Raw genomic sequence first — 21065 nt, 5'->3', positions numbered from 1 at the left:
CACAAAACACACAATAATATGTCCATCTTACTTCTGAAACGTTGTCTGTTGAGCTCTCACATCAGTAATCCATCGATCCAAACAATATCCCTCAGTGCTGAGGCATCTTCTGCTGTTTTAGTTGAGCAAAGTAGGAGGGACGACCCATCCAAGATGGTCGCTGTATTTCCTGCGGCCAATGTGGGGTCTACTCTTGTATTATGTCTATGTCTGTTCTCTACTCTCCTATCACTTCTTGACTCTCAGTCAACCACGAATCAGTAAAGTTGCTTTACTCATCACCACTACTTTCTACAAACATGATCCCTTCAAAATAACAAATGGTAAAGATTACTTTTCCACAAAATGGTTTTAACTGCATATTTCCAAATTATTTTAACTTATTATACCACATCACTTGATGTACTTACAAGCATATCTTTTTGTTTACACATATAACAAATTTAACATATTTAGGTGGACATGTTTAACACATTATATATTATATATTTGAAGTGGAACAAGTTAACTAGTCTTTGATAAACATGCAGGAATTATACTAAATATGTATCATTAAAAGTAGCTCACTGTTTTACAAATAGCATTGATCTTACAATGAACAACACAAGAACTCCTGGAAAATAAATTTTGGTGAACATTGATTCTCGAACCAGATCCAAAGCATTTAACTTATTTGGTTTCACACCTTTATTTATTTCCTTTATTTATTTTAAAGAAGTAAACAAGGGAACCAGGAGCAGTTGACTGATTTTATTGAATTCAATACAAGTTACAATCAAACAACTTTTACTGGTGAAACAGGATTTTGCATCATTGTGTTCTGTGTCCTGTTAAATCTCATAATATGTATTATTAATGATGTGATATGTCAAAGAAGTATATTTATTGCAATTTTTTCAAGAGTGGTTAAATTTTTTAGATTATACTTTTCTGTTATAAAACTTAAGTTTATTTAGAGACAAATCTATAGGGAACACATCACAGCATGACTAAAGAAATAAAAAATAAAAAGAAAGACAAAATTATTGAGTTGCTTAACAAATTACTTTAACTCACTATAAATGAAAAAACATGAACATAAATGAAATAAATCGGAAAAAAATCTAAATTGTTGCTCATTTACAAAAAACATTTTGTTCATGAAATTCAAACATGAGGTATGTTATAATATTTATATACTGGATTATTAAGATTGTAATTGCTCGTCAAAAATATGGACTAAGATTTTAATTTTAAAATACATGTATTAAATTTAAAACATGAAAAAATATTCCATTATAAATCAATTCATTCTGGATACAAAAGGCAAGATGTTTACATACTTGCCATTTGTTTGCCTTTCTTAACCCAAATCAAGAATCATATTTGATATTTCAATGATTAGTTCCTACATAGCACATTTTGATGACTAAAAAAATAATCAGAATAACAGAAAAAACAAAAAGACTGAAAAATAATATAAAGTAAAACACACAGCTGTTTGAAGCTATATCAGTTATCCTTAAAATATAACACACTCAGGATGTACAAATCAAAGGTAATGAAGTTAATTTTGTAGAGCCTTGAAAATCAAAATTATTGCTCCGACAACTTTGTTTAATTTTTATGGATGGCTGCAGTTTTCTCACAAACTACATTTTCTTTTAGACTTTCAATAGCATCCTTCTTATTGAGGCTTTTCCATTGATGAGGAATTTCTCCTCTACCCTGGAATTTCTTATCATAGTGCTCTTCCAGTTCCTTTTGAAAGCGACAGACAAACCATTTCCAGAAGGCCAGCTTAGAGTTATCAGCTGTAATGCTCCATGAAGCAAATGGTTCTCCTGCAGTTGGGTACTGTTTATAAGGAACTATACAATCTGACTCATTTGGCTGAAAGTTTCCATCACTTGCAACTAATGTGGTGCAGAAATCAATGACCAGATCATCTGTTCCTCTAACTGTGAAACCTCTAACCCCATTGGGTCGATGAAAAGGAACGCTGTGCTTCTCAGGACTGTGGTCCTTCAAAGTGTTGGTGCAAACAGCAGCACAGAATGGACATCTTTCCCAGCAGCAGTTACACAGCTGATCAATCAGGATCTGATCAGGTTTCTGTCTGCAGTCATTCACCTTTTCCAGGGGGAGTTTGCTCATCTCTGTTGTGATGCTTTTCAGGCCTTTCTCTATCTCTTCTTTAAGGAAGTCAAAATTGTTTATGTCACTGAAGTTTTGACAACTAACAGTATCAAGTATCAACTTTGGTTTTAGTTTTCTAGAAAATTCCTCCACCCACATTTCTATGCTTCCCTTTCTGTGTTTGAATTTCTCTGTTGCCTCAAACAAAGCCTGACTGACGAATCTGATGATTTCTTCTACATTTTTCTTCAGGATATCCTGGGCTTTAACTTTCTGTGTCATGAACATGTATTTCTTTACTTGTTCTTTGATGAAAGCCTCGACTTGAGCTCTTGGATTTTGAATGTAGGTCATGAATATGTTAAAGTCTTCTTTCTCTGCCAGAGATGCCAACACATGTTTCTCTAAGTTCAGTCTGGTCTCACTGAATGCTGGGAAACTGCACATCATCTGTCCAGCAATATCAACTCCAGTCTTGTTACAGACGGTTTCAACAGCAGAGACTTTGAGTTTTTCACACATAATTTCTCCCAACACCACAGCAGATGAACTTCCTTTGCAGAAGCTTCTGAAAATGTTGTAGTATTCATTTTTCTTGTTGTCCAAAAAAGTAAGAACATCATTGTTGTCTCTGTAGATCTTGAATGACTTTAAGAGCCAATCCCCTGCCCTGTCAAACACATGCAGTGAAAGATCAACTGTAAACTCCTTCTTAAAAACATAGTTTCTCTGAGATTCATTTTTTTGTATTTCATCTTTTATGTTTTGAGCCACTTCCTTCAAGTAAGTTGATGTAAAGCCTCTCGTTGCAACAGGTTTGCTCTTAATAGCTTCAAGACATTTTTGTTCAACCTCGTTAATGAATGATCGGATCAGTTCCTGTTCTTTATGTGAATCAATAGTCATTCTGACACCTCCAATGCTCTTTTTTATGGTAATGTAATCAGAATAATCACCATGTTCTGACAGATTTTTGTATCTCTTACTTCTTTTGGACTCACCAATGAGTCCCCATTCAACACCAAGCTCTTGAAGGACAGCAATCTGATCTTTCTCCAAGTTTATGTTCTCAATGGGTTTTGTATCTGTGGTTAATTCCTTAACCCAGTCACTCCAAACGGTGCTGAACTGTGCTTTTAGTTCCTCTTCATCTGCTGTAATGCTTTTTAACTGGTGAGCGAGCTCTTTGCTCTTCTGTAGTAGATAGTTTTCAAACTCTGTCTTCTTCTTGTCAAGCATTTTTCTAGCATTATTTTGCTGGATTACTTCATCCAGTTTTTTTTTCACTCCTCTCACAAGTTCCTCATGAAACTCTTTGATTTTGTTCTCAAATCGGCCCCGCCACTGAACCAACATCACTTTGTCTTTGTCATTACCGAAATAAGTTGATATACTTTTTGTTACATCTTCATATGTTTTAGCCATTTCTTTGATAAGGTCATTCTTGTCAACTTTGTCCAGTTGGCCTTTTTCAATTCTAGGATAAAGTTGGTTTTCAATGTTCAGCATCTCACTCCTCAGGGCCCAAGTCCAGTTCCCATATTGAACCTCCAGTTTTCTATAAACTGCAATTTCTTGGGTGTTTTTGAAACTAAAAACAAAGTGTTCATTCATCAAGGCGTCCCACAGGTCTTGGATTTTGTTGCTGAAATGTGACAGAGTGATCCCAGCAGACTGTTTGGCTTTCGACAGGATGATGGACTTCAGTTCTTGGACACTCTCACTATAACCTGGATTTGGAGGAGCCATTGGTGGACTTCCCTCCCACAGCTGAGCAAAGTATTTCACATCTTTCTGCACATCAAATGCGATGACATCACTGAAGCACTCAACATCACACACTTCCTCTTTGGCAGCAAGTTGAGTCATCTTGTCCAGTTTCTCCTGCAGGCGTCTCTTTCCGTCCATATTTTTCTCTGCTGCTGTAATATCTGTGACATTCTGATGGACAAACACACAACTTGGAGAAAGCTCAACTTTCTTCATCCTCATGAAAGCCTGCACAACAATCTGTAGGACATCTTGCATGTCAGCTGGATTCTCACCAAAGATGTTGATCAGTGTCATGTTTCCCAGACCAACAACAAATGTTGCAAGTTCATTGTCATGATGAAGGGTAGCATTACCTGCTAACTCAAGAGCTCGCAGTCCTTCAGTGTCTACAACTAGAATGTAGTCAAACTTGTAGTTATCCTTGATTTCCTCTGACAGTTTAACCAGTTGCATGTAGGCACCCTTGGTGCATCTCCCAGCACTGACTGCAAACTGCAGGCCAAACATGGCGTTCAGCATCGTTGACTTTCCACTACTTTGAACGCCCAGAACTGACAGCACAAAGACTCTCTGGTCACCCAGTTTCTTGATGACTTCTTTTAAGAGACTAGAGATCCATATTAAAGGCACATGGCCTGCATCCCCATCCATCAGCTCCATCGGGTGTCCTGATATCATCAGATCTGCAGCCAGCTCAGGGTATTTAGTCCAATCAGGATGTCGGCTCAGTGATAGTTTCTTCACTGTTTGATGAGCTTCATAGATCTGCCCCATCTCTCTGAAGATGTGTTCCAGACCAAAGGTTGCTGATTGAAGCTTTTTTGACAACAGTTCAAGCTCACTTTGTTTGTGTTTTAATTTATAAGATTTGTCATGTTTCTTCTTCAGGACCAAGACCTCTGACCAGGTTTCATCATAGTTTTGGAGAATTGAAGAAAGATCATCTGTGGAGAGGGCATCTATGAGGATCTGAGTCCATGTCAGGAAATATTCTCTTTCTTCTGGTGGCAAACTCTGGAGGCTCTGAGTGAACAACCTCATCAGTTCACGATTGGACGCTTTACACTGTTTCTCTCGTAGTTCCATCAGCTGATGAGTCTTCTGGGCCTTTTCTTTCTCAATGTCTCCCTTTAGATGATGCAACTCTTTATTGATTTTGCACCAGTCATTCCAAGGTTGACCTTGGTAGGGGAGAAATGTATCTTTGATTTTGGCAACGTCCATCCCTTTAACCAATTGAACTAGTTTCATTGCAGCAGATTTCCCTTTCTGGCAGATTTTCTGATCTTCATCCACTTTGACCCCAGAGACATCAGCCATAGTTTCCAGTCTGAAGGATGTGTGGGGTCCAGACAAAAGGCTTTTTATAATCTTTTTTAGTTCTTCAGAAACATCCGTCTGGTTTCTTTCTTTCAGACCCAATTTATATTTTTGAGGTTTCATCTGAACTGCACTACACTCATTGTCAGCAATGAGAATGATTAGAGGCTTTGAAGACTTGTAAAGCATAGAAATGACTGCAGTACTTTCCTGGCTTTTGTCCAGAGTTGGAACAAGAACAACAATGACTGAAGACATTTCAGTCAGGATTTCACGCTGTTTTACGTTTGCTAGAGAATCCCCATGAAGATTACAGAAGGCAATGCAGTCAGTAAAGAAATCATTGGGTTTTCCAACAGGATAGTACCAGGCAATCTCTGCCACTCCATCCATCAAATGACGAGATTTGGTGCTGCCTTTACAGTTTCTGTGGAAGAATGTGTCGTGGCGGTCGTTGATCAAGGCATTCATCAGCTGAGATTTGGACAAAGACATGGAGCCCAGTCGGAAAAATGAAACCATGGGAGTCTGAGCTTTGTAGATTGGCATGCTCTTCATGGTGACAGTGGTTGTGTTTTCTTTGGTTGTGCTTATTTTCCATGTTTTTGTTATTTGTCTGAATGTCCACAAAGGACACTCAATATTTGATGTGAGAGGATCAGGAACAAGCAGTGGTAAGGCATACTGACACTGTGACAACTTTGTGATCATTTTCTGTTTAAGGAAGCTGTCTGAGCAGTGAAATGCTGCCATTTGGACATCCATTGGGTGAACATGATTCTCTTTTGACTGATCTATGTCTACGTTAGTAGTAAAAAGAGCATCTAAGTCGTCGTCGTCTGTAACAGCACTGTCAGACACTTGAACAGCCTGTGAATTGTTCACATCAGAGCTTTCTTGCTGAACAGGGATGTATCTGGCTCTATAATCTAACATCATTAACCTCTGAATAAAAGCACAAACTAGATCTCTCTCAAAGATCTCATTAGTTTTTTTTATAGGTAGACCTATTTGTACAAAGTCTTCTGATGTCAGCATGTGTTGATGTTGGCCCTGGAGGTGAAGTCTTCTGAGTAGTTTTTCAGTTTCTTTTTGGCGTTTCTTTTGGTTGTCCTCAAAAGTATTCCTAGTAGGCTGCAAAAAGGACATACAATTTTATTTTGTTGTTTTTAAGAAAACTATATATATACTGTTAAACTCTCATTATTTGGGTACATATGATTCTCTTTTGAGTTGAGGTGGATGCTATAAAAAGCACCAAATTCATTCTCTGTATGTTCACTTTCAGATGCTTGGGCAACCTGTGAATTACTTTCATCCAAACTTAGTTCTTGTACAGAATTGTATCGAGTTCTGTAACCTGTGATTATTAAACTCTGAATAAAAGCAATGTCTCATGATGTTGTATTGGTGATGTTACACCCCAAAACAGTAAGGCAGAGGTGTCAAGTAGCTTATGAAGTTTCAATAAAAAATGAAGAACAAAAAACTTGCATAAATCACAGGGAGCCAGAGCAGAACAAGAAACACAGGAACAAAAAGCCAGAAGGGTGTAATGGGCTTTAACAAGGAATTAAAAGGAGGAACTAGCAAGGAGTGACTGAGAAGAAGTTTTATATATACTGGGGAGCTTAATTACTGAACAACGAACAGATGGCTGACTTGAAATGGGTTACAGGTGAGAAGGAAGAGAGCAGAAGGCAGGCTGAGGAAAGAGAAAGAAAAAATGGCACAAGTGGTAAAAACACAAACTGTGCAACTAGGAAAATGAATGTAAGACTAACAAATAACTATAAAGAACAAAATAAAACAAAAGTAAGTAAAGGCTCAACACCCCCCTGTGTAAATGGCTGATGGATTTCCTCACAGACAGACCCCAGTTTGTGAGGGTTGGGAAAAATGCTTCAAGGGTAGTCTCCCTCAGCACTGGCTCCCCTCAGGGCTGTGTACTGAGCCCACTGATGTTCACCCTGATGACCTATGATTGCCAAGCCAGGTTCAGTACAAACCACATCATTAAGTACGCGGACGATACAACAGTGGTGGGTCTCATCAAGGATAACAACTAACTGGCCTACAGAGAGGTGTTGAAACATCTAGTGGACTGGCGTGATGTAAACCATCTAATCCTGAATGTCAAAAAACAAAACAAATTGTTGTTGATTTCAGGAAAATCAGCCAAGTCACACACTCCTCCTCATCAATGATGCCGCAGTGGAACAAGTCAGGAACATAAAATTCCTGGGAATACAGATCACTGACATGTTGATCAGTGATCTGTATTCACAGCAACGTCTGTAATTTATATGTTGGATGAGAAAAGCAAACTTCCCCCCTCCATCCTCAACATGTTCTACAGAGGGACAATAGAGAGCAAACTGACTGGTTTGGAGCATCTAACACCTTTGACTGGCAACGTGTAAAGAGAATGGTGAAGACAGCTGAGAAAATCATCGGAACTGAGGTTCATTCCATCCTTGACAGCACTCACAGTCGCTGCCTGTCCAGGTCTTGGGTGATTATAAAAGATCCCTTCCACCCTCAGCATGGTCGAGTGTTGTAGCCTAACCCGAGACCAAGACAAGACCAAGACTTTTAGGGTCCCAGGCCATGTAGCAAAATGTGCTACATATGTTATGTAGCACATTTTATTGTGCTACATGACACAATAAAATGTGAAATATGATCAAAATTGCTTCTCAAATTTATCTGAAAGATTAATATTCCAATAAAAACACCCAGATATTAAATACTTAGAGCTGAAATAAAGTTAACCAATATTATTATCAATTCAAACTCTTCTTCATTCTCCTTTGCTTCCATCTCTGTGCCACAATCCATGGTACTCGTGTGCCATCCTTAAAAAGATAACACCCTGGGAGGTTGCCCATATTGCCCATGTCAGAAACCATCGCTGTCATACCACCACTGCAATTCACTAACAGTAAAAAATGCTCAACTATGAACGCTGACCAAGGAGCAATGAGGAAGAAGTAACTAAACACACACAGCGCACCATGACTGTTCTCACCCTCTTTCCCACTGCATGACGTCAGGCAGCACACAGTGCTGTAATGTCTGCCACCATGACAGGTGGCAAAAACAATCTAAGAGCAATGAGCATGCTCTTCCGTTCCTGTGTTTTATTTATTCCCTAATTAGACAAATATCAATGTACATAATTTAATAGCTACTGCAGAGTACGCAGAGCATTACAAGAACAAAGAACGGCTTTCAGTGAGGCTTCAGTTCAATCTTCTTAGTAAAGAGCCACTCAGAAGAATCGTATAGTTCGTAAATCTCACTTCACTATATAGCAGACTTTGGATACAGCGTTGTCCCATATATGTGACATGCTGGTGACGGCTGGTGACTAGTTTTACCTAAAATACACCTCAAGACAATATGGGCGATGCACTTGTAATTTTGTGAGTCATAAAGCTAAATGTAAGAGTGAAAATAAAGCCAGTCATGTAGGACAACATTTTATTCAATATTTTACACCTATTACATCACTACAATCAGTTGGGCTTGTAAAGTTTTTAGCAACCATGAGTCAACCCTGACTGGACAACCTATATCATGTACTCATCAGGTGAGGGCCCACCTTCTCCAGCTCTTGTCAGATGGGTTAGTAGATTCACCTCTCCTCCAAAATGTCTGAATTCCCTCACCAGCATTCATTCCTCTCTGCAATAGGCTGGAAACGAGCAGTTTATTTGATCCAGGTGTGTTTGAGCAGAGACGCATCTAAAAATTACAGGATGGTAGCCCTGGAGGACTGGAGTTGGTGACCCCTGATGTAGTGAGATTCTATTACTGACTCAGACAGACATCTGCCGCTCAGAAAACCACTGTGCATGTTTTGAAGCGCCGCATGTGAGTGAAAGGGACAAGCAATGTGTGACAGTGGTAACAGAAACACGTAGTAAGTAGCGTTATTGCTTGGATTTGAATTGGTATATTTTGCATCGAGTGAAAAAGATGTTAAATAAACTGGACAAGATGCTGGCAATTTAGTGATATTTTTACAGTTATGGTCTCGGCCGGTCTTAAAATGAAATCCCGAGTCCTCAACGCATGAGACCAAGACTAGACCAAGACCATCAAAAGTGGTCTGGAGAACAGTCTTGAGTACTACAACACTAACATGGTCTGTTCTCCCTGCTGCCTTCTGGGAAAAAATCAGCAGCATCAAATGCAGAACAACCAGATTCCATCAGAGCTTCATCCCTCTGATGGATGAACTGAATTGCTAAACTGACATTAGTTTAATCTTGTATTATAAATATATTTACATTAACACTTTTGATATTACTTATTTATTTATTAACTTATTATTGGAGCCTTGCAAATAAATGTATTTTCATTTGTATATTTCTAAACGTACAATTGAATGATAATAAACTGTCTTTGTGTCTAAAGCATTGAAGAAATTTGAAGAGAAAACAAAGCTGATATAATCAAACACTAAGGAATACAGGATAATAATGAAACGAGAATCAAACCTCAAAATAATCCAGGTTCTGACAGCATTAGCTAAATCGATCTCTGAAATGTAATTTGTCTGGTTTAAAGTTGACCCATTTGAAAAATGTTCTGCTGGTGACCACTATGTTTGAGATTGGTTCTGAAGTCCAAATCTTTTAAGCACCATTTAGTCTCTTTTGAGAGCATTTTTTGGCTTTCTTGGAAGAATTTAATAATGGCTGCAAATAATACCAGATTTAAAACAGCAAACACAACAAAGCAAAATTTACAGTCTAGAAATTCTTAGAAATAAGTATATCCAACCTTGTCTCTGTTCCTATCCATAGCAAGGGTACCTATAAGACATTGAAAGGTCTCCAGATTAGTTAAATGTCATTGAAAACAAAACACCAATCATACAACAAGTAACTGCATAACATGGGATGACATACCAGTCTTGGTGGGAGGCGCTGTAGATGGAGGACTTTGAAAACTCTTGCTTTCCTGACTCGGTTCAGATGAATCAGTCTTTTCTCCTTTGTCGTTGTCATTGGCCTCTGAGTCTTTCACACCATCATGCTTCGTCTTTACAAGAATTGCATGAATATTACTATGAGAAAAAATTTGTAACTTTTGACATTTTAATTTACTAAAAAGTCAAAGAAATTTACTCCAGTCTGACATCTTTCACCTCTGAGTCTTCTTTCTCAGTGGTTTCCTTAAAGAAAATGTAGAGCGGTCAGCCTAATGGTTCCATATCAGTGTTTGGTAAAAAGGCTGTAAATGTTGTCAATCAGGCCAGGATATCAAAGTAGTGATAAACTAGCATAGTGTGTTCTCCCTGCTGCCTTCTGGGAAAACATTGAGCAGCTTCAAATGCAGGACAACCAGATTCCATCAGAGCTTCATCCCTCTGATGGATGAACTGAATTGCTAAACTGACATTAGTTTAATCTTGTATTATATACAGTGATCCCTCGCTATAACACAGTTCACCTTCCGCGGTTTCGCTGCTTTGCAGATTTTTTTTGTGTGCAGTTTTTTTCCACAGTGCATTGTGTTCTGCATCCTGATTGGCTAAACAGTCTCAGCGGTTCTTCTCTGCCTGTGTGCCAATAACGTTGCGTTATTTAAATATAAGTAATACAGATTGGCCTTTCAAGAGATGGAAATTGAAACTTTGAATGCCTGCTGGAAAAAAACTGGCCAGAATGATGAGATCCATCGCTCTGCCGTAGATACAGCTGAATCTCGCATAGCAGCTTGGAGGAGACGCTTTAATGACATGACTCCGGATCACATTAAGGCCCGATTGATGAACTCGCACATCTGCTGACCTGAAAACAGGTTTTGTGCTTTGGTTTCAATGTAGAGTACTTAATTATGCTACATAATAATTGTAAAAAATAAAGGTAACTCTACTTCACGGATTTCGCTTATTGAGGGTTATTTTCAGAACGCAACCCCCGCAAAGTATGAGGGATAACTGTATATTTACATTAACACTTTTGATGTTATTTACTTATTTGATTGTAACATAACCACTATGTTTGTTTTTTTTTTCCTGCATAAAATACATTAAAGAGAAAATGTATCATCTGATTTGTATAACAGTTGATGTTATTTCATTGCAAAATTACTCCGAATTTCCACTGTGAAAACTTATTTTTGGGCAGGTTATGCTGATTTTTAGGTGTGGCTGAGATTAGTGTATAAAAAGGGGCGTGTGCGTCGGCGCGCAGCGGCGCAATCAGAGAGGAAGACGCTCACCGTCAGGTCCGGGCACCGGGCGACTTGAATTGACTGAACGTTTAGAACAAGTAATAAATCAAAGAAAAGAGATAAAACGGCAATCAAAGTTCGCCCCAGCGCCGCGGATCGTGCGCTTTAGGAGCTGGATTGGAGCTTGTGCCCAGGAAACGCCGCCAGGTGCAGGAAGACGCCACCGGGGGGAAAAGAAAGCCATTCCCAGTGAGATCTGGACTTTATTTCTCTTTTTGGGGATTTTTGGTGGTACCACTTTTTTATTATTTTTTTGGGGGACGTTTTGACGCTTTGGATTTTTCTTTTTGGATTGGGACTTTGGATTAAAGTGGAGAAATTCTCCCAGGATATGGAACTCTTTTGTGGACAATATTTGCATTAACAAAAAGAACGGGAATATTTGGACATTTAAACTTTTGGGTTTCTATGCTGACATGAACTGAGTGAATTAAATTAAACTAACCTTAATTTTGAGGGATTTTTGGTTACTGATCTATTTATCAGGATAACTATTATTATTTCCTAGCTTCTGGTTTTTGTAATAAATCATTGTTGCTAAAACTCAACAAAATTTCATATTGAGTGGTTGGCTATTAATTTACTTCTCAAATTAACTGGTGAAACACATTTTACCTGATGCCGGTGACGTATCCCCCTTGAGTGTATTTGTGAGTTTTGCTTTAAATAGAAGCTGAATTTTACATAATATTATTGGAGCCTTGCAAATAAATGTATTTCCATTTGTATATTTTTAAACGTACAATTGAATGATGATAAACTGTCTTTGTGTCTAAAGCATTGAACAAATATGAAGAGGAAACAAAGCTGATATAATCAAACACTAAGGAATACAGGATAATAATGAAACGAGAATCAAACCTCAAAATAATCCAGGTTCTGACAGCATTAGCTAAATCGATCTCTGAAATGTAATTTGTCTGGTTTAAAGTTGACCCATTTGAAAAATGTTCTGCTGGTGACCACTATGTTTGAGATTGGTTCTGAAGTCCATATCTTTTAAGCACCATTTAGTCTCTTTTGAGAGCATTTTTTGGCTTTCTTGGAAGAATTTAATAATGGCTGCAAATAATACCAGATTTAAAACAGCAAACACAACAAAGCAAAATTTACAGTCTAGAAATTCTTAGAAATAAGTATATCCAACCTTGTCTCTGTTCCTATCCATAGCAAGGGTACCTATAAGACATTGAAAGGTCTCCAGATTAGTTAAATGTCATTGAAAACAAAACACCAATCATACAACAAGTAACTGCATAACATGGGATGACATACCAGTCTTGGTGGGAGGCGCTGTAGATGGAGGACTTTGAAAACTCTTGCTTTCCTGACTCGGTTCAGATGAATCAGTCTTTTCTCCTTTATCGTTGTCATTGGCCTCTGAGTCTTTCACACCATCATGCTTCGTCTTTACAAGAATTGCATGAATATTACTATGAGAAAAAATTTGTAACTTTTGACATTTTAATTTACTAAAAAGTCAAAGAAATTTACTCCAGTCTCAGCTTCACCCTTTTTCTCATGCCCTGGTGGGAGATAGTAGAAAAAGTGATTACACAATGTTGATTTTAAAAAGTGCATGCAAGTGTGTGTGTGTGTGTGTGTGTGTGTGTGTGTGTGTGTGTGTGTGTGTGTGTGTGTGTGCAGTGGAGAAGTCGCCATACAAGTAAATTTACCATTCGTGGATTTGTCTCCTCTGACATCTTTCACCTCTGAGTCTTCTTTCTCAGTGGTTTCCTTAAAGAAAATGTAGAGCGGTCAGCCTAATGGTTCCATATCAGTGTTTGGTAAAAAGGCTGTAAATGTTGTCAATCAGGCCAGGATATCAAAGTAGTGATAAACTAGCATAGTGTGTTCTCCCTGCTGCCTTCTGGGAAAACATTGAGCAGCTTCAAATGCAGGACAACCAGATTCCATCAGAGCTTCATCCCTCTGATGGATGAACTGAATTGCTAAACTGACATTAGTTTAATCTTGTATTATATACAGTGATCCCTCGCTATAACACAGTTCACCTTTCGCGGTTTCGCTGCTTTGCAGAATTTTTTTGTGTGCAGTTTTTTTCCACAATGCATTGTGTTCTGCATCCTGATTGGCTAAACAGTCTCAGCGGTTCTTCTCTGCCTGTGTGCCAATAACGTTGCGTTATTTAAATATAAGTAATACAGATTGGCCTTTCAAGAGATGGAAATTGAAACTTTGAAGGCCTGCTGGAAAAAAACTGGCCAGAATGATGAGATCCATCGCTCTGCCGTAGATACAGCTGAATCTCGCATAGCAGGTTGGAGGAGACGCTTTAATGACATGACTCCGGATCACATTAAGGCCCGATTGATGAACTCGCACATCTGCTGACCTGAAAACAGGTTTTGTGCTTTGGTTTCAATGTAGAGTATTTAATTATGCTACATAATAATTGTAAAAAAATAAAGGTAACTCTACTTCACGGATTTCGCTTATTGAGGGTTATTTTCAGAACGCAACCCCCGCAAAGTATGAGGGATAACTGTATATTTACATTAACACTTTTGATGTTATTTACTTATTTGATTGTAACGTAACCACTATGTTTGTTTGTTTTTTTCCTGCATAAAATACATTAAAGAGAAAATGTATCATCTGATTTGTATAACAGCTGATGTTATTTCATTGCAAAATTACTCCGAATTTCCACTGTGAAAACTTATTTTTGGGCAGGTTATGCTGATTTTTAGGTGTGGCTGAGATTAGTGTATAAAAAGGGGCGTGTGCGTCGGCGCGCAGCGGCGCAATCAGAGAGGAAGACGCTCACCGTCAGGTCCGGGCACCGGGCGACTTGAATTGACTGAACGTTTAGAACAAGTAATAAATCAAAGAAAAGAGATAAAACGGCAATCAAAGTTCGCCCCAGCGCCGCGGATCGTGCGCTTTAGGAGCTGGATTGGAGCTTGTGCCCAGGAAACGCCGCCAGGTGCAGGAAGACGCCACCGGGGGGAAAAGAAAGCCATTCCCAGTGAGATCTGGACTTTATTTCTCTTTTTGGGGATTTTTGGTGGTACCACTTTTTTATTATTTTTTTGGGGGACGTTTTGACGCTTTGGATTTTTCTTTTTGGATTGGGACTTTGGATTAAAGTGGAGAAATTCTCCCAGGATATGGAACTCTTTTGTGGACAATATTTGCATTAACAAAAAGAACGGGAATATTTGGACATTTAAACTTTTGGGTTTCTATGCTGACATGAACTGAGTGAATTAAATTAAACTAACCTTAATTTTGAGGGATTTTTGGTTACTGATCTATTTATCAGGATAACTATTATTATTTCCTAGCTTCTGGTTTTTGTAATAAATCATTGTTGCTAAAACTCAACAAAATTTCATATTGAGTGGTTGGCTATTAATTTACTTCTCAAATTAACTGGTGAAACACATTTTACCTGATGCCGGTGACGTATCCCCCTTGAGTGTATTTGTGAGTTTTGCTTTAAATAGAAGCTGAATTTTACATAATATTATTGGAGCCTTGCAAATAAATGTATTTCCATTTGTATATTTTTAAACGTACAATTGAATGATGATAAACTGTCTTTGTGTCTAAAGCATTGAACAAATATGAAGAGGAAACAAAGCTGATATAATCAAACACTAAGGAATACAGGATAATAATGAAACGAGAATCAAACCTCAAAATAATTCACGTTCTGACAGCATTAGCTAAATCGATCTCTGAAATGTAATTTGTCTGGTTTAAAGTTGACCCATTTGAAAAATGTTCTGCTGGTGACCACTATGTTTGAGATTGGTTCTGAAGTCCAAATCTTTTAAGCACCATTTAGTCTCTTTTGAGAGCATTTTTTGGCTTTCTTGGAAGAATTTAATAATGGCTGCAAATAATACCAGATTTAAAACAGCAAACACAACAAAGCAAAATTTACAGTCTAGAAATTCTTAGAAATAAGTATATCCAACCTTGTCTCTGTTCCTATCCATAGCAAGGGTACCTATAAGACATTGAAAGGTCTCCAGATTAGTTAAATGTCATTGAAAACAAAACACCAATCATACAACAAGTAACTGCATAACATGGGATGACATACCAGTCTTGGTGGGAGGCGCTGTAGATGGAGGACTTTGAAAACTCTTGCTTTCCTGACTCGGTTCAGATGAATCAGTCTTTTCTCCTTTGTCGTTGTCATTGGCCTCTGAGTCTTTCACACCATCATGCTTCGTCTTTACAAGAATTGCATGAATATTACTATGAGAAAAAATTTGTAACTTTTGACATTTTAATTTACTAAAAAGTCAAAGAAATTTACTCCAGTCTCAGCTTCACCCTTTTTCTCATGCCCTGGTGGGAGATAGTAGAAAAAGTGATTACACAATGTTGATTTTAAAAAGTGCATGCAAGTGTGTCTGTGTGTGTGTGTGTGTGTGGGTGTGTGTGTGTGTGTGTGTGTGTGTGTGTGTGTGTGTGTGTGTGTGTGCGTGCAGTGGAGAAGTCGCCATACAAGTAAATTTACCATTCGTGGATTTGTCTCCTCTGACATCTTTCACCTCTGAGTCTTCTTTCTCAGTGGTTTCCTTAAAGAAAATGTAGAGCGGTCAGCCTAATGGTTCCATATCAGTGTTTGGTAAAAAGGCTGTAAATGTTGTCAATCAGGCCAGGATATCAAAGTAGTGATAAACTAGCATAGTGTGTTCTCCCTGCTGCCTTCTGGGAAAACATTGAGCAGCTTCAAATGCAGGACAACCAGATTCCATCAGAGCTTCATCCCTCTGATGGATGAACTGAATTGCTAAACTGACATTAGTTTAATCTTGTATTATATACAGTGATCCCTCGCTATAACACGGTTCACCTTCCGCGGTTTCGCTGCTTTGCAGATTTTTTTTGTGTGCAGTTTTTTTCCACAGTGCATTGTGTTCTGCATCCTGATTGGCTAAACAGTCTCAGCGGTTCTTCTCTGCCTGTGTGCCAATAACGTTGCGTTATTTAAATATAAGTAATACAGATTGGCCTTTCAAGAGATGGAAATTGAAACTTTGAAGGCCTGCTGGAAAAAAACTGGCCAGAATGATGAGATCCATCGCTCTGCCGTAGATACAGCTGAATCTCGCATAGCAGCTTGGAGGAGACGCTTTAATGACATGACTCCGGATCACATTAAGGCCCGATTGATGAACTCGCACATCTGCTGACCTGAAAACAGGTTTTGTGCTTTGGTTTCAATGTAGAGTATTTAATTATGCTACATAATAATTGTAAAAAATAAAGGTAACTCTACTTCACGGATTTCGCTTATTGAGGGTTATTTTCAGAACGCAACCCCCGCAAAGTATGAGGGATAACTGTATATTTACATTAACACTTTTGATGTTATTTACTTATTTGATTGTAACGTAACCACTATGTTTGTTTGTTTTTTCCTGCATAAAATACATGAAAGAGAAAATGTATCATCTGTTTTGTATAACAGTTGATGTTATTTCATTGCAAAATTACTCCGAATTTCCACTGTGAAAACTTATTTTTGGGCAGGTTATGCTGATTTTTAGGTGTGGCTGAGATTAGTGTATAAAAAGGGGCGTGTGCGTCGGCGCGCAGCGGCGCAATCAGAGAGGAAGACGCTCACCGTCAGGTCCGGGCACCGGGCGACTTGAATTGACTGAACGTTTAGAACAAGTAATAAATCAAAGAAAAGAGATAAAACGGCAATCAAAGTTCGCCCCAGCGCCGCGGATCGTGCGCTTTAGGAGCTGGATTGGAGCTTGTGCCCAGGAAACGCCGCCAGGTGCAGGAAGACGCCACCGGGGGGAAAAGAAAGCCATTCCCAGTGAGATCTGGACTTTATTTCTCTTTTTGGGGATTTTTGGTGGTACCACTTTTTTATTATTTTTTTGGGGGACGTTTTGACGCTTTGGATTTTTCTTTTTGGATTGGGACTTTGGATTAAAGTGGAGAAATTCTCCCAGGATATGGAACTCTTTTGTGGACAATATTTGCATTAACAAAAAGAACGGGAATATTTGGACATTTAAACTTTTGGGTTTCTATGCTGACATGAACTGAGTGAATTAAATTAAACTAACCTTAATTTTGAGGGATTTTTGGTTACTGATCTATTTATCAGGATAACTATTATTATTTCCTAGCTTCTGGTTTTTGTAATAAATCATTGTTGCTAAAACTCAACAAAATTTCATATTGAGTGGTTGGCTATTAATTTACTTCTCAAATTAACTGGTGAAACACATTTTACCTGATGCCGGTGACGTATCCCCCTTGAGTGTATTTGTGAGTTTTGCTTTAAATAGAAGCTGAATTTTACATAATATTATTGGAGCCTTGCAAATAAATGTATTTCCATTTGTATATTTTTAAACGTACAATTGAATGATGATAAACTGTCTTTGTGTCTAAAGCATTGAACAAATATGAAGAGGAAACAAAGCTGATATAATCAAACACTAAGGAATACAGGATAATAATGAAACGAGAATCAAACCTCAAAATAATCCAGGTTCTGACAGCATTAGCTAAATCGATCTCTGAAATGTAATTTGTCTGGTTTAAAGTTGACCCATTTAAAAAATGTTCTGCTGGTGGCCACTATGTTTGAGATTGGTTCTGAAGTCCAAATCTTTTAAGCACCATTTAGTCTCTTTTGAGAGCATTTTTTGGCTTTCTTGGAAGAATTTAATAATGGCTGCAAATAATACCAGATTTAAAACAGCAAACACAACAAAGCAAAATTTACAGTCTAGAAATTCTTAGAAATAAGTATATCCAACCTTGTCTCTGTTCCTATCCATAGCAAGGGTACCTATAAGACATTGAAAGGTCTCCAGATTAGTTAAATGTCATTGAAAACAAAACACCAATCATACAACAAGTAACTGCATAACATGGGATGACATACCAGTCTTGGTGGGAGGCGCTGTAGATGGAGGACTTTGAAAACTCTTGCTTTCCTGACTCGGTTCAGATGAATCAGTCTTTTCTCCTTTGTCGTTGTCATTGGCCTCTGAGTCTTTCACACCATCATGCTTCGTCTTTACAAGAATTGCATGAATATTACTATGAGAAAAAATTTGTAACTTTTGACATTTTAATTTACTAAAAAGTCAAAGAAATTTACTCCAGTCTCAGCTTCACCCTTTTTCTCATGCCCTGGTGGGAGATAGTAGAAAAAGTGATTACACAATGTTGATTTTAAAAAGTGCATGCAAGTGTGTGTGTGTGTGTGTGTGTGTGTGTGTGTGCAGTGGAGAAGTCGCCATACAAGTAAATTTACCATTCGTGGATTTGTCTCCTCTGACATCTTTCACCTCTGAGTCTTCTTTCTCAGTGGTTTCCTTAAAGAAAATGTAGAGCGGTCAGCCTAATGGTTCCATATCAGTGTTTGGTAAAAAGGCTGTAAATGTTGTCAATCAGGCCAGGATATCAAAGTAGTGATAAACTAGCATAGTGTGTTCTCCCTGCTGCCTTCTGGGAAAACATTGAGCAGCTTCAAATGCAGGACAACCAGATTCCATCAGAGCTTCATCCCTCTGATGGATGAACTGAATTGCTAAACTGACATTAGTTTAATCTTGTATTATATACAGTGATCCCTCGCTATAACACGGTTCACCTTTCGCGGTTTCGCTGCTTTGCAGATTTTTTTTGTGTGCAGTTTTTTTCCACAGTGCATTGTGTTCTGCATCCTGATTGGCTAAACAGTCTCAGCGGTTCTTCTCTGCCTGTGTGCCAATAACGTTGCGTTATTTAAATATAAGTAATACAGATTGGCCTTTCAAGAGATGGAAATTGAAACTTTGAATGCCTGCTGGAAAAAAACTGGCCAGAATGATGAGATCCATCGCTCTGCCGTAGATACAGCTGAATCTCGCATAGCAGCTTGGAGGAGACGCTTTAATGACATGACTCCGGATCACATTAAGGCCCGATTGATGAACTCGCACATCTGCTGACCTGAAAACAGGTTTTGTGCTTTGGTTTCAATGTAGAGTATTTAATTATGCTACATAATAATTGTAAAAAATAAAGGTAACTCTACTTCACGGATTTCGCTTATTGCGGGTTATTTTCAGAACGCAACCCCCGCAAAGTATGAGGGATAACTGTATATTTACATTAACACTTTTGATGTTATTTACTTATTTGATTGTAACGTAACCACTATGTTTGTTTTTTTTTTCCTGCATAAAATACATTAAAGAGAAAATGTATCATCTGATTTGTATAACAGTTGATGTTATTTCATTGCAAAATTACTCCGAATTTCCACTTTTAATGCTTATTTTTGGGCAGGTTATGCTGATTTTTAGGTGTGGCTGAGATTAGTGTATAAAAAGGGGCGTGTGCGTCGGCGCGCAGCGGCGCAATCAGAGAGGAAGACGCTCACCGTCAGGTCCGGGCACCGGGCGACTTGAATTGACTGAACGTTTAGAACAAGTAATAAATCAAAGAAAAGAGATAAAACGGCAATCAAAGTTCGCCCCAGCGCCGCGGATCGTGCGCTTTAGGAGCTGGATTGGAGCTTGTGCCCAGGAAACGCCGCCAGGTGCAGGAAGACGCCACCGGGGGGAAAAGAAAGCCATTCCCAGTGAGATCTGGACTTTATTTCTCTTTTTGGGGATTTTTGGTGGTACCACTTTTTTATTATTTTTTTGGGGGACGTTTTGACGCTTTGGATTTTTCTTTTTGGATTGGGACTTTGGATTAAAGTGGAGAAATTCTCCCAGGATATGGAACTCTTTTGTGGACAATATTTGCATTAACAAAAAGAACGGGAATATTTGGACATTTAAACTTTTGGGTTTCTATGCTGACATGAACTGAGTGAATTAAATTAAACTAACCTTAATTTTGAGGGATTTTTGGTTACTGATCTATTTATCAGGATAACTATTATTATTTCCTAGCTTCTGGTTTTTGTAATAAATCATTGTTGCTAAAACTCAACAAAATTTCATATTGAGTGGTTGGCTATTAATTTACTTCTCAAATTAACTGGTGAAACACATTTTACCTGATGCCGGTGACGTATCCCCCTTGAGTGTATTTGTGAGTTTTGCTTTAAATAGAAGCTGAATTTTACATAATATTATTGGAGCCTTGCAAATAAATGTATTTCCATTTGTATATTTTTAAACGTACAATTGAATGATGATAAACTGTCTTTGTGTCTAAAGCATTGAACAAATATGAAGAGAAAACAAAGCTGATATAATCAAACACTAAGGAATACAGGATAATAATGAAACGAGAATCAAACCTCAAAATAATCCAGGTTCTGACAGCATTAGCTAAATCGATCTCTGAAATGTAATTTGTCTGGTTTAAAGTTGACCCATTTAAAAAATGTTCTGCTGGTGGCCACTATGTTTGAGATTGGTTCTGAAGTCCAAATCTTTTAAGCACCATTTAGTCTCTTTTGAGAGCATTTTTTGGCTTTCTTGGAAGAATTTAATAATGGCTGCAAATAATACCAGATTTAAAACAGCAAACACAACAAAGCAAAATTTACAGTCTAGAAATTCTTAGAAATAAGTATATCCAACCTTGTCTCTGTTCCTATCCATAGCAAGGGTACCTATAAGACATTGAAAGGTCTC

General features: G+C 38.1%; 1 protein-coding gene across 9 annotated transcripts in view; it reads right to left on the bottom strand.

Annotated features, from left to right (window-relative positions):
• Positions 1-735: 735 nt before the first annotated feature.
• LOC106910668 (interferon-induced very large GTPase 1-like) overlaps positions 736-21065 on the bottom strand; it is a 36233-nt gene continuing 15903 nt past the window's right edge. For 5 of the 9 annotated variants that reach the window (XM_088008175.1, XM_088008176.1, XM_088008172.1 and 2 more), the window contains 16 exons: positions 21012-21043; positions 18740-18800; positions 18584-18615; positions 18365-18497; positions 18237-18268; positions 15965-16025; positions 15761-15792; positions 15542-15674; positions 15414-15445; positions 13140-13200; positions 12958-12989; positions 12739-12871; positions 12611-12642; positions 10134-10266; positions 10006-10037; positions 736-6345 (listed from right to left, as the gene is read on the bottom strand). In XM_088008175.1, the coding sequence (XP_087864301.1) occupies positions 1597-6345; positions 10006-10037; positions 10134-10266; positions 12611-12642; positions 12739-12871; positions 12958-12989; positions 13140-13200; positions 15414-15445; positions 15542-15674; positions 15761-15792; positions 15965-16025; positions 18237-18268; positions 18365-18497; positions 18584-18615; positions 18740-18800; positions 21012-21043 (5720 nt within the window). In that variant the 3' untranslated portion in view covers positions 736-1596. Of the gene's footprint in view, positions 6346-10005; positions 10038-10133; positions 10267-10333; positions 10400-12610; positions 12643-12738; positions 12872-12957; positions 12990-13139; positions 13201-15413; positions 15446-15541; positions 15675-15760; positions 15793-15964; positions 16026-18236; positions 18269-18364; positions 18498-18583; positions 18616-18739; positions 18801-21011; positions 21044-21065 lie in introns of those variants that run through there. The other 4 variants (XM_088008174.1, XM_088008173.1, XM_088008170.1 and 1 more) reach the window with 4 other exon arrangements.

The sequence above is a fragment of the Poecilia mexicana genome, unplaced genomic scaffold, assembly GCF_051168715.1.
Source record: "Poecilia mexicana isolate PSO_F unplaced genomic scaffold, ASM5116871v1 scaffold_8, whole genome shotgun sequence".
NCBI classification, from domain to species: Eukaryota; Metazoa; Chordata; class Actinopteri; order Cyprinodontiformes; family Poeciliidae; genus Poecilia; species Poecilia mexicana.
Note: the sequence above shows the minus strand (reverse complement) of the source record. Positions and strands in the feature narration are given on the sequence as shown.